At 39.1% G+C, this 13,367-nt stretch overlaps 1 protein-coding gene across 6 annotated transcripts; it reads left to right on the forward strand.

The window, feature by feature from the left end:
• Nucleotides 1-313: 313 nt before the first annotated feature.
• Nucleotides 314-7,746, forward strand: rsrc2 (arginine/serine-rich coiled-coil 2). 6 transcript variants are annotated; one of them, XM_005473403.2, is made up of 11 exons: nucleotides 314-456; nucleotides 1,771-1,912; nucleotides 2,243-2,283; nucleotides 3,217-3,380; nucleotides 3,571-3,702; nucleotides 3,833-3,949; nucleotides 5,277-5,366; nucleotides 5,944-6,029; nucleotides 6,253-6,494; nucleotides 6,595-6,684; nucleotides 6,797-7,746. In XM_005473403.2, the coding sequence occupies exons 1-11, from the start codon at nucleotides 451-453 to the stop codon at nucleotides 6,980-6,982; spliced, it is 1,296 nt and encodes a 431-aa protein (XP_005473460.1). In that variant the 5' UTR covers nucleotides 314-450; the 3' UTR covers nucleotides 6,983-7,746. The 6 variants fall into 6 exon arrangements, with proteins under 6 accessions (XP_005473460.1, XP_005473461.1, XP_005473462.1 ...); XM_005473404.2 differs by having other exon boundaries at nucleotides 6,256-6,494; XM_005473405.2 differs by having other exon boundaries at nucleotides 6,259-6,494.
• Nucleotides 7,747-13,367: the final 5,621 nt, after the last annotated feature.

The raw sequence follows: 13,367 nt of genomic DNA on the forward strand, positions 1-13,367 counted from the left end.
AGAATATAACAACAAAATAAATAAATATAACAAATTAAAAAAGAATAAGACGAAAAGGATAATAAGAATACGATATGTTTTTGTAATAAATGTTTGCTGGGTGTATAACCAATGACTGTATAAAAGTAATTATGTATTACTGTAATATCATGTATTATACTATTTATTTTGTATTGCAGTCACAGTATATATTATTATTATTATTATTATTATTATTATTATTATTATTATTATTATCATTATTATTATTATTATTATTGTTGTTGTTCGTTTCTTAAGTTTGGCATTTACCTGAATCAGGGAGTCAAGAGGCTACAACTGGCAACCCAGATTAGATTAGCTGAGCTAGTCAAAGGGCCTCAGCAGTTAGCTACCTCTCTACCTTTTCGTCTTCGTTCACAAAGGCAACAAGAAAATCGCATTTAGGCATAAATATTATACTTCAATATAATGTCGGTAAGTATTGTCGTGTTATTGTAATGTCATACGTACATGGGTTTGATAGCCACTTCGTAGTTTTAGTGGAAGTTTTCGGTTGTATTCATAATATTTTTCTGTTAAAGATGGCGCCTAGCGTGTGTTAGCTTAGCGGTCGAGCTAACGATAAAATTACTCCAAATATCACCGCGGTGAAGGCATAAAGAACGAAAACGGAGAGATTTGGCTGGCGTAGATTACATGATGGGTTACTAGCTATTCATTTCATGTGATCACTAGAATCCGCACATTTCATCCAATATAATAGCAACACAGTAGCACAAATGAGTAATATAGCTAACTATGAATTAACACTGCAGTGACCTATGGTATGTCTCATCTTCTGAAATGACTGCACTTTGAAAACGGCTCTGTTTTAGTCTGCGTGAGCCACACAATAAAAGCCATTATATCGTGACATTTAGTGTAATACTGCAGTATTGAAGGATGTTAAATAGGCACCACAGTATGTTGAAAACTGCTGAGCAATACTTAAAATAAAAATAACGTGCCTGCGGACTACACAGCCTTACATTCCCTCCTTACTGCAACTGCACTAATGTCTGCGACTTACTGCAGAAGTAATGTTGAACAGTGTACAGATTAGGTGTTATATGCAATAGTAATCAGCCTTGAGCATTATTTGGAAGGATTAATCGAAAGTGAAATTCATGCATTATTTAGGATCTGTTTGTGAATGTTCATGAAGTGCACTCTAACCCAGTGCAGTGCCATAACACTTTATTTCAGCACTTTCTTTCCTGCTTATTAAAGCTGTTGGAAAAAGGAAAACCAATACTGTAATTAATTTGTGCCTTGCCTTTGAAATGTATTTTGATTATCGAAAACCTTCGGAATAACAGGGAAATCTTTGTTAATTAAGGGAACTTTATGCACACTGGTGTTGCGTAATCAATGTCTAATGTATTTATTGGCGTTAATACATCAAACAGAAGCTCTATTTGTCTGTCCAGATCATCCTGTGCATGTTTTGAGTATCACAGAAAATCCTGGCTGTATTTTGAGGGTTTTTAATGGCTCCAGATAGGCTTTTGAGGGCAATTACCTATGTAATCAAGTACTTTTATTGTATTACAGTTCTACTGTTTTGTTTTTTACTTTAGTGAAATGCCAAAACCACATGCATTTTACTACTCAACAAAAACCCTGATTCAGTTTTACTCATAGGGCATGAGTTATAGTAGATAATAGTTCTTCAGCTGTATAAAATTCACTTGACTCCAAAGAACTTCACTAATTAGTTCCTGTTGTGATTTCACATGTTTGTTTCAGGCGAGTGACAACGACTCTGTCGACTTGACCAGATCTGGCTCCCCAGTTCATCACAGAAAAAGGCATATGGAGTCATCAAAGTCCCCCAGAAGCTCCAAACACCACCATTCACGGTCAAGGTCACGCTCCAGGGACCGAAAACGTTAGTATTCAGTTCACAAACGGCACAAAAAAAATGCAACATGTATTCGAGCTGTAATACAAAATTTTGTTACATTCCTAGTTTAGAGGTAACCTAGACAAAAAAAGATTGGCAGCACAAAACAAAAACAATAAACTAAAGTTTCTGATGATCCCTAGTAGTGGTGGCAATTTAGCCTCAACATTACCAAATTTGCTAAGAGTTAATCACACATGTGAAATCTGGTCTACTACCTGCAGAAAATACTTTACACAGTGGCTTTGCCATATACTTCATCATCTTGTCAGACAAACTAATTTAATCTGAAATATGCTCTGCTGTCTTTTACAGGTGACAGAAAGTACAGACGCAGTCGCAGCAGGAGTAAAGAGGTAATTAATACCTTTGTTTCTATAGTTAGAAACACATTTGATGTGATTTTTAAGGACCCTAAGTTATATTCCTTGTTAGTTTTAAGTCAAGGTGAGTATGTTTTCTTAGGTTAAACAAATTATAATAGCCAAAATTAAGAAGAAGTGAAATAAATGGCGATGGGCTTGCTCACGTGGAAAGGGTCTTTTTCTTTTTTTTTACCCTCGTTGTGCTCTGATTTCTCAAAGGAAGCTTTTGTCCTTGGTGATCTGTCATTGTTTGTAACCATTGTAAATGGTGAAGACTAGTTTTTCTCCTTTTTATTTTTTGTTAAATCCTGTGTGGAGATCACATGATAACATTTCTACAATAAATCATACTCAGCGTGCTAACGCACGAAGAGACTGAACAGAAGACCCTGCTGACATAGCAAAATAATATGCCTACTACTGGGACAGGTAACTATCTGCCATTCAAACTCCTCTTTGTCACACATTATGTGTAGAAAGTTGGATTAACTGTTGCATCTCTTGCAGCTGGGGATGGGCATAATTAATCTAAATAAACTGAAATTGAATCCAAATGTGTGGGCGTAAGGAGTAAGTTGGATGACCGAACCTACATCAGCCTTTCAGCGGGCACAAACTAATTTGGTTTGCTCTCAGTTTTTGTCACCAAATTGGAAAAAAAAAATCTCCTCAAAGTGTTTCCTCCTCCTAGCTTATTGAATACACTATTGAATAAAATGACAACTTGCTGGTTCCTGTTTGCCCACGCTTACACTTCTCTAAGTTCTATAAGAATGACATTTTGTAATTTAATGGAAGTGGGTTTGAAATGACAAGGTTTTATTCAGCTTGTCAATTTTATTACATACCTTATGGTCTAAGCGATGGTACTAACTCTTTTTGTTGCACTATTTTCCTGAAAGAGACAACTTCTTCTTAAAACAGGCACGAAAGAGGGACTCCGAGAAGCCATCAAAATCACACAGAAAAACAGATGAGCCGCAAGACCAAGAGAGACTTTCGGCAGAGAACGGAGAGGAGCGTTCCAGGCGCAAGGACAGGAAGTCTTCGAAGGGCCGGAGCCTGTCCAGGTCACACTCCAGAGAGAGGTCAGTCTGCTCAGTAAAGTAAGACTGCAGCAGGTCTCCATACTTATGACAAAGAAAAATGCAAATTGTTTAGAATTGCTGGCTGTAGCTTCTGGATGACCTGAGTCATTTATCGAACTTTGAGAAGAAAAGCGTGCCAAGAAATACAGAAATGCCTGCATTTGTTTCATGTCATTAATGTTGCTTTCAGACGGCATCACAGCAGAAGTAGGGACAAGCGGCGATCGAGATCACGCAGCCGGGACAAGAAGAAGAAGGCCAGGTCTCGCTCGGGTTCAAGGACCAAACACCGTCACCATAGCAGAAGTCGCAGTAAGAGCAGGTGGGCTCAGCTGAAATCACACCGTTTCTCATGCCGATAAAGTGCTTTTGAACTTTTGTCTTAGATTTTACATGTCATTAAGAGTATGTCTGTTGACTAACTTTGTTTTTGTTTTCTTTTTTATCTCCAGGGAGCGTAAGAAAAGGACTGAAAAGGTGCGCAGGAAGAGCCGAAGCAGGACTCCTAGTCCACCCGCCTTCCGAGGCCGAAACACAGCCATGGATGCTCAAGAGGCCCTAGCAAGAAGGTAAGAAAACGGCTGATGATTGGCTTTAAACCTGTGATTAAAAAATAGATTTAAAGCCCAGCCCAATAAGTAAGGCATTTGTTACTGAATCGCAGGTGGAAGTTTAATATCGCAGTTTGTGGTTACAGTAAAGCTTCTCATTCATGTTGCGCTTTTTACTAATGTTTACTAATGTTGTTCATAAAAGGCTGAAATGGAATCATGAATGCTGGTTTCAGCATTCATGATTCCAACAAAAGGCGCTAACTTTGGTAGCAGAAAGTGAGCTTAGAGAAGCTTTAGCTTCATGTAACCCGTTCAAGTGTTACGCCTGCTGTCGTTGCGTTGTGTTCTGGCGTGAAAGTAAGAGGCAGGAGACAGTACTGGGTCTTTGGCTCTTTACTGTACGTCTGCAACACAGAAATATGGATGTGATCTGCGTGTGTGTCACGTGTCTGCCAGTGCACCTCTCCTCCGACCATGCTGAAAGGAGCTGTGACTGCAGCTTCATTAACACTACAATAATATAATAAATCAAATACAGCAAATTGTTTTAAAACATTAACTTAAGCCCTCAAAAACAAAAAGCACAAAATAAATAATATGTCACTGAAAAACAAATAAACAGTCAGATAAATACAATTCAATAACCAGGACCCAATACTTTGGTACTTACAATTCAAACATTATACTTAAGTTCAATCATATTAATAATCGCCATGCAACAGGCAGTACAACACTGTACTTATAAAAACAATTAATGAAAGACTGCATCTCCAAAACATAAGAACATCTCCATACCTGCAACACAGAAATATGGATGTGATCTGCGTGTGTGTCACGTGTCTGCCAGTGCACCTCTCCTGACGAAGGAAAGAAGAGTGCACGCTGTTAAAAAAAAAAAACTGCCGCGAGTACGCTCACAAGCTGCTAGCGATCAGGCTAACTTGGCATGCGAGCATTTCAGCTTCGTTCTCGGCTAAAACTCATTAAAAACATATATTAGCGAACTCCGCCCTCCACAAAACTTACCCCGAATTAATCTCTTAATGACAAACAAAAACGCTGCGGTTCGGCTATATTTACATTGCAGCTTGGGCTCTGAACAAACTTTAATTAGCAGAGAGCAACGTGGCAGTGACTTACCTCCGGCCATGCTGAAAGGAGCTGTGACCGGGGCACACATGCACGCGCCTACGTCACCACGCAGCGCACACACACATGAACGCACACAGACTCAGATCACACAGGCAGGAGACCGAGATGCAAAAATGACATATTTAATCAAAAAAAAAAGGTGTTTTGGGTGAAATTCACAAGTATTTAACACATATGTTACATTCATCAGATCACTATCAGATGTACAGGAAGACATTAAATGGAGTTTAAATCCTGCTGGATCCTGTCATGATGGAGTTCGACATACAGAAACTCAAAGGTAGTTACATTATCTGATAAACTTGTCCTCAGCTGCCAGACTCTTGAGATTTAAAATCTTTTTTTTTTTTTTTTTTTTTTTTTTTTACAAGAGTTTCCTGGGAAAGAAAGACAGTTGCACAAAATAGTACAGGCAATAAGAATAACAGAAACAACCAAAATTTCTAAACTTCAGTGTCAATAAAGAATCAATAGCTTGGCAAAAGTAATCATCTAATGCCAGAAACACAGGCAATAACATTCAGGAACAGCATTGTCAGCCTGAAGTAACTGCGTCCAAGTCAATTAAAATTGGCTTCAATTCATTAAGTGAGACCAGCTCCTTAGGTTCCTGATGCAACCCCAAAGCGATTTGAGTCTCCTCCTGAGATTAAACTGGGAATCTATTATTTGTTAGGCAAATGGAGCCACTGGTTAAACACACTGGCCTTTTTGGTGGCATCATCACTCCCCCTAGTGGTGTACAGTATGACTCTAAGTTGGAACAGTGTCCTGGTGTCTTTTTACCACTATGGTTTACGTGTAGGTTGAGATCTTTTGTTCATTTGAACCAAAATGGTCTCCACTCTTCTTTTCAGGCTGGAGAGAGCAAAGAAACTGCAGGAGCAGAAGGAGAAGGAAATGTTTGAGAAACAGCAGCAGCAACAACAGGAGATCGCTGCAGGTGAGAAGTGCTAACTGTGCACAAAGTAGAAACTTTAGCGCCTGAGTAGATTTAATTCAATTTTTTTCGATTCAGTTTTATTTATATAGCGCCAAATCACAACAACAGTCGCCTCAAGGCGCTTTATATTGTAAGGTAGACCCTATAATAATACATACAAGTCAAGATTCAGTTCATCAGGATGGTCTGTGTGTTTTGTTTTTTTTGTTTTTTTTCCTGGCAGCAGCAGCCGCTGCAGCAGCTGTCTCAAACCCTGCCCTCAATGTCGCGGCTCTCCTGGCCTCTGGGACGCAGGTCACACCTCAGATTGCCATGGCGGCACAGATGGCAGCCCTACAAGCAAAGACGCTGGCAGAGACCGGTATTGCTGTTCCCAGCTACTATAACCCATCCGCTGTAAACCCGATGAAGTTTGCAGAGCAGGAGAAGAAGAGGAAAATGCTATGGCAGGGAAAGAAGGATGGGGTAAGAGCTGGTTTATTTATTTATTTATTTATTTTCTTCTTCTTTAACTTTTGAAAAGATGCCGTATTTATCATGTTTTCTTTTGGGTTTGTTTTCTAAGGAGAAGTCCCAAACAGCCGAGTTGTGGGAGAAGCTTAACTTTGGAAACAAGGACCAAAATGTTAAATTTCGCAAACTGATGGGTATTAAAGTAAGTAGAGCTGTTATTTTTATCAGCTTTTTGTACCAAATCCACAACTTTCAACTTTTTTTTTGTTAAGCTACAACTCGTCAAATTTAAACCGAATGTTTTGTCTCTGCAGGACGATGATGAGGTGGAAGCTGCCAAACCACTGAACGATGATGGGATGAAGACGCTTCAGAAGCAGGAGGAGATGTTCAGGAACCTCGATGTTCAGTATGAGATGGCTCGCTCTCAGACGCACACTCAGAGAGGAATGGGCCTCGGCTTTTCCTCCTCGTTCTCACGTGGGATGGATTCCATGTAGTGCCAAACTTGGCTGTCGTCGCCACTCTCCTGATCATACAGGACTCCCAATTCATTGCTAGCCCTCAAGCTTGCATGGATGTTGCTCTGAACATGTAATTTATTTAAAGACAAAGCTCTCACATATTGGAACATTGTAAATATCCAGTTGCTGAGCTTGTCTCAGTGTTTATTAATCTGTACATCTCTGGAAGAGGAGGCATCATTTTGATGGGCTGATGCTGGATAAAAGTACATATGTTTTGAATAATGTAACTTTTTTTTAAAAACTCATATTGATGTGATTGTTTGAACATAAACTGAATATGTGGTTCATGTGGACATTGTTTACATCAATTTAGCAAAAGGTCTGAGGTCAAAGTAGCATAATCAGAATCCTTTAGTTTGTCTTCTCCTGACTGGCAGAAATGACTTATATAAAACACAGTGTGTATTTTCTGTATTAGAGGCCGGGTTGTAATACACACGGTCTTCTGAGTGGTCCTGCAGAGAGATGAGCCACGAAGAGTAAATGTGTTTCAAATGTTCTTTAAATAAATTAGTTTTGTGTCTTAAAAAGGTTTTTAGAAAACATCACAGCAATTCATTTTATGTGATATGGGTGGGTCATAACGTGCTTCAGATTAAGGGGATGCTGGGAAAGTAGCAGTACTTATAATAACCAGTGTTTTCTATTAATTACTGTCTTAATCCACCCTGAATTGTTTATATTTTGCTTCCAAGGAACCACTTACAACTCTTGAGGATTTCTCAACGTCTTTTAAAGCTTTTCTTTGGACACTGGTTGCTTTTTCACTCATTTTCAATCCAGGCCTTGTACCCAACCATTTTCAGAGGATTGTCTTTTTATTGTGAAGCCACTTAACTCTCCAAGCATAACAAACTGCGTAGAAATGTTGCTACAGGAAGAGTGACTGCAAATTAAGTAATAAATAACTCAACCTAACTGACTGCGCACAAAACAGAAACAAATACATGTGCTGGAAAAATACACAGTACAACTGCATTAATGAGAAAAAATATATGAAACAAAATTAATATGAATTTCCACAGGAGTTTTTTTTTTTTTGGCGAGAGTGTTTTGAAATATAAACCACAATTTTTTTTAAAGCAGAATAAAAGGGTGAGAATTTTAGAAATTAACTTTTATGTTTGATAAATAATCAACAACTGAATGCTGTACATTACTGGAGAAACTGGGACAGGAAAAAAAAAAAAAAATCAACTCATGGTCTTTAGTTTTTTTATGTTGTTAGGTCTAACTGAAAATTATTATAAGACAAATCCTTACATGGATGTGTTTCAACCATGTAAGGATTTGTCTTTGATATTTGTGGCATAATTACTAATAACAGAGTAGGTAATATTTATTCATTGTTTAATAGCTAATAATCAAATGCAGAGAGGTGTATAAACACATAGTGAGTGAGAAAGGTGACTGAAGAAGAAACAGTCAATGCATCATGGGAATCCCCTAGAACCCAACACCCATGGCAGTGTAACTAAGGGGGGATTCAGGGTCACCTGATCCAGTCCTAATTATACACTTTATCAAAGTTTTAGGTCTAATTTTAATAGCAGAGAGGGTGTCTATGTCCTGAATCCAAACTGAGAGCTGGTTCTATAGAAGAGGGGCCTGAAAGCTGAAGAAGGCTGTGCCTCCCATTCTACTTTTAAATGCTCTATGAACCACAAGTAAAACAGCAGTCTGAGAATGAAGAGCTGGACAGGGGTGATACGGTACAATAAGGTCATTAAGATGGGGAATGATTATTCAAGACCTTGTATGTGAGGAGCAGGATTTTAAATTTGATTACAGATTAAACACAGAGAAAGGAGAAGGCAATATGGGAGAAATATGCTCTCTCTTTCCAGTTCCTGTCAGTACTCTTGCTGCAGCATTTTGGATCAGCTGAAGGCTTTTCAAAGAGTTTAATCATCCAGGTCTTTGTGTCTTTAAGACATTCCTGCAGTTTAACTAGTTGGTGTGCTATCTGGCTTCATTGATATATATATATCAATAGAGCTGGGTATCATCTGTATAGCAATGAAAATGTATGCTACTAGGCCTCTCTCTTCTCAGTCCCTGCTAGACTTGTAGTCAAGACCGCCTAAACCAAGACCAAGACAATACTGAGACCAGAGGGTATCGAGACCAAGATAAGACAAGACCAAGACAAACTCGAGACGAGACCGAGACAAGAAAGTCTTTAAACTGCAGCCAGATGCTGCTTTGTTTACAGGTGTCAGGCATGTTTATGTGTTTTTGCGATGCACTCGCACAGCCCTCTACACTGCTGTCTACTGTCTCACTCACTTACTGAGAGGACAGACGCACCTCCACTTGACTGTTGCGTCTCTCACCCTCTCTGTTTTTCACATAATGATATTATCCTATATCCTTGCATGTGATTGGCCACAATATGGAGAGATTGGAGCATAGCTGAGCCACTGTGTGAGAGCTGAGCAGCGAAAGGAAATTAAGTGAGGAGCTGGCTCTCGCTCAATAGGAGTCGACTCTTCTGATTCACTACAAAGCACTCTCTAAGCACGGCTCTTACAGCTGATCCTTTTGCACATGACACATTATCGAACGTTACGTTGTGTGTCATGGATACTGTTGACTCCAAATCTCCCGACCACTATGTCGCTCTGAGACAGCAAGACAAGACCAAGACCACGTAAAAGTGGACTCGAGACCAAGACCGGTCTTGAGTCATCCAACTCTAGTCCCTGCTAGTAAATGGTTTAATAATTAATCAATATAGTGATTTATTTTGCCTTACAGAAACTTGGTTACAACAGGATGATTATGTTTTAATAAATCAAAAACCCCAAATCATACTTACTGTTTATTTCTTAATAAAACAGGCTGAGCAGGAGTAGCTTCCACTCCTGCTTATTAATCAACCATAGACACAGAGTTTCATTTTTTTGAAAGCCTCACTCTTAGACTGGTCCACCCTAGTTGGAAAACTCAAAAGCAAGTTTTGTTGTTTTATCATGCATCTGGCCCTTCAGATGAAATAATTATAATGAGCATATAATTACAGCCTCAACAAAGCTTTTTTTTTTTTTTTTTTTTTTAATCTATGATTACAATCAACTGGCTTTTCTCAAAATGTAAGAGAACCCAACCAGCACTTTAATCACAGACTGGGACATGTTCCGATATGTCATGTAAACTCAACATTTAACATTATACCCTGAAAACCCTTAACTGGAGCAGGTGGGAGAGTAGACTCTGGGTTGGCAACAGGTGATGCAACACTCTTTGGAGACACAAACACAAACAACACTGAGTCTCTGGAGGTCATGTAACAGTTTTTAAAACATACAGACTGCGAGAAACAAAGAACTCTTAAATTGTCAAGCTCAGAAGCATGGTACAGAGTTCTTGATTGAACTGTCAGAGAAATACAGGCCAAGCCAGGGAAGGCCAACTCAGGAACAGAAAACACAGTTCTTAAATTAACTGTCTCAGAAACATAACAAAAAGGATTAGTTTTTAAAAACTCTAAAACAAAACAGGAAGTTTAATTATTTGCTGAGTCTGGAACACAACAAGAAAGTTTATTGTTTGCTTCCTTTGGGAAAAGGGGGACTGGAGTGCTGAAGCAGTGAGTGTCTTTGACAAACACTGGGTAGGAACCTTCGACGAGCAGGGCAGCAGGTAATCCAACAACCAGTCTGGCGTGGCTGAGGCAGGAGTGCTGGGCATCATCGAGGCGGCGGGGCTGTCTAGCGCAGACTCTGGAATTCCCAGGACCAAGAGGATAGACTGTACCAGGGTGAAGCTGCAGAACTTACCCTGATACCCAGTCTTCTCCTGCTGAGAGCCCCTTTGCTTAGAGTGGGATACAGTTGGCGGTAGTAGAGGAGAGCAGATAGATGAAGAGGCCAGCGAGTGAGCAGCTGGTGTGAAGAAGAGACTGCCCACTCTCATTACCAGAGGATGGGGAAGGGGAACCTATGCTGCGGCAGGCGTTTCGCATCTTCGACGTCCTCAAATACACAAGCAAATCCCATAATATAGGAATTATTTATCTGAGGCGCTTAAAGCCTCCCACCTCTTCTTTTCTCTTAGAAAAAGAACCATTCACTCACTGCTGAACCCTCACCAAGTCGTCTGGGTCCAGGTTACTGTTTGCGATGTTCTGTTATAATAAACTATGTGTGGCAAGCAGAGTGAGGACCCAAAGTGCAAGACTCTGAGACAAAGCTGATTTGTTAATGAAACAACTCAGATGCAGTTAAAGTGCAGATTTTCAGCTTTAATTCAGTGGGTTGAATGAAAAGGGAATCAGAATCAGAAAGACTTTATTTATCCCCAAGGGCCAATTAAGAAACAACAGAGCAGCATGACGTTGAAGATAAGGACAGGGCATAAACAGGCAATAAGAGTGAGATAATAAATACACAGAATATACAGTATATACACAGTTTTAAAATTACACAGTTTTAAAATTAAAGCAACTGAAAGATTGCAAAAGATTGCATAAAAATTTGAGGAGCTAAAGACTTTTTAACACAATCCCTTCATTTCAGGGGTTTCAAAGTAACTGACAAAAATTAAATAAATGAAAATAAAATGTCAATTTCTAATACTTGGTTAAAAAACCCTTTGCTGACAATGACAGCCTAATTCTTGAACTCATGGACATCACCAGATGCTGGGTTTCCTCCTTTTTAACGCCCTGCCAGGCCTTTACTGCACCGGCTTTCAGTTGCTGTTTGTTTGTGGGCCTTTCTGTTCAAAGTTTGTCTTCAACAAGTGAAATGTGTACTCAACTGGGATCAACTAAGATCAGGTGAGTGACTTGGGCATTTAAGAATATTCCACTTCTGACAAATTGGAAACTCCCCTAACAGAGGCAAAGTAAAGGAAGGATCTGTGTCATGAAAGCTGGAAAGTCAGCAGGAATAGATGGCTTCCCAGCAGAGTTTTATCACAAATTTAGAGATTTGCTACGTCCATTTTTAACTGAAGTATTACATGAAGCCTTTGAATATGGACGGCTCCCTGCAAGTTTTAATCAGGCAGTAATATCACTAATTCCAAAGGCGACAAGGATTTAACGGATCCAGGCAATTACAGAGTTTAATTAATGTGGATTACAAAATTCTATCCAAAATATTAACAATGAGGCTGGAGGTTCTACTACCACAAATTATTCATAAAGATCAAGTAGGGTTTATCAAGAATAGACACAAATCCTGTATTGGCTATATATTTAGATGCACAGAAGGACTTGATATGGTGGAGTGGAACTATCTGTTTAGGGCCCTGGAAAAATTTGAATTAGGTGACAACTTCTGCAGATGGATTAGAACCATATATTCGAGGCCAGAAGCAGCTGTATTTACAAATTGGGGTACTCTCTCCTTTTTTGGTGTCCTTTTTAGGTCCATTACTATTTACCATCTTTTCAGAGCCATTAGCTATTCAAATTAGAGAAAATACAGCGATTAAAGGTGTATTTGGGGGAGGTAGAGAACAAAAATTGTTCCTGTACGCAGATGACATTCTGGTATTAAGCCAAGACCCTGCTAATTCTATCACAACACTATTAAAGGTGACTAATAACTATTCAATGTTTTCAGGGTGCAAAATGAATTGGCATAAATCAGAGGCGATGCCAGTTTCAGAAGCTTGTAGTCATAACCTAATAGTGGGCTTTAAGTGGGTGGACAAAGGAATGAAGTGTCTTGGAAATGAATTGAACCCAAATATTGAGGATATTTTGAGGATATTATGGCTAACAGTATGGGGAAATTAATAAACAAAATCAGTACTATACTCAGTTGGGATAAGATCAGGTGACTGACTTGGGCATTTAAAAATATTCCACTTTTTTGCTTCTAGAAACTCATGGGTTGCTTTGGATGTATGTTTTGGGTCATTCTCCATCTTTATTATGAAACGCCACCCAATAAATTTTAATGCATTTAGCTGGATTTGAGCAGACAGCATGTCTGTGAACACCTATGAATTCATTTGGCGGCTTCTGTCCTGTGTAACATCGTCACTGCCTTTTTGGGGGTTTTTTTTAAAGATGCAGTCGGGAAAAAGTTGCTGGTGACACGTGATGTGAAAAAATGACAAATTAAAGCTGACAGTGTTTACACGTGCTTCCATGGAAACCTCGTCAGACAGAATGTTATGGGATTTGACAAAAATTGAATTTATTAGTAAACCTTTGTGTTTGCAGCATTCAGACCATACTCACATACCTGTGATTGCAATGGAAAAAACATGACTAACATACACTGATCCACGGATAGTGAACAAACGTCAACAAGAGACAGGTGAACACCTGATACCTAAAGGTATGAGCTTGGTGCACATTGCTTTAAAGACGTATTGCAGCAGAGATTTAAAGATT

Source organism: Oreochromis niloticus, linkage group LG12, assembly GCF_001858045.2.
Source record: "Oreochromis niloticus isolate F11D_XX linkage group LG12, O_niloticus_UMD_NMBU, whole genome shotgun sequence".
In the NCBI taxonomy this organism is placed as follows: domain Eukaryota; kingdom Metazoa; phylum Chordata; class Actinopteri; order Cichliformes; family Cichlidae; genus Oreochromis; species Oreochromis niloticus.

Coding starts and splice junctions, on each gene's coding strand:
- rsrc2 (XM_005473403.2), top strand. Junction 3,381..3,570: donor AGGTCACACTCCAGAGAGAG/GTCAGTCTGCTC, acceptor TGTTGCTTTCAG/ACGGCATCACAGCAGAAGTA. Junction 3,950..5,276: donor CAAGAGGCCCTAGCAAGAAG/GTAAGAAAACGG, acceptor TACATTCATCAG/ATCACTATCAGATGTACAGG.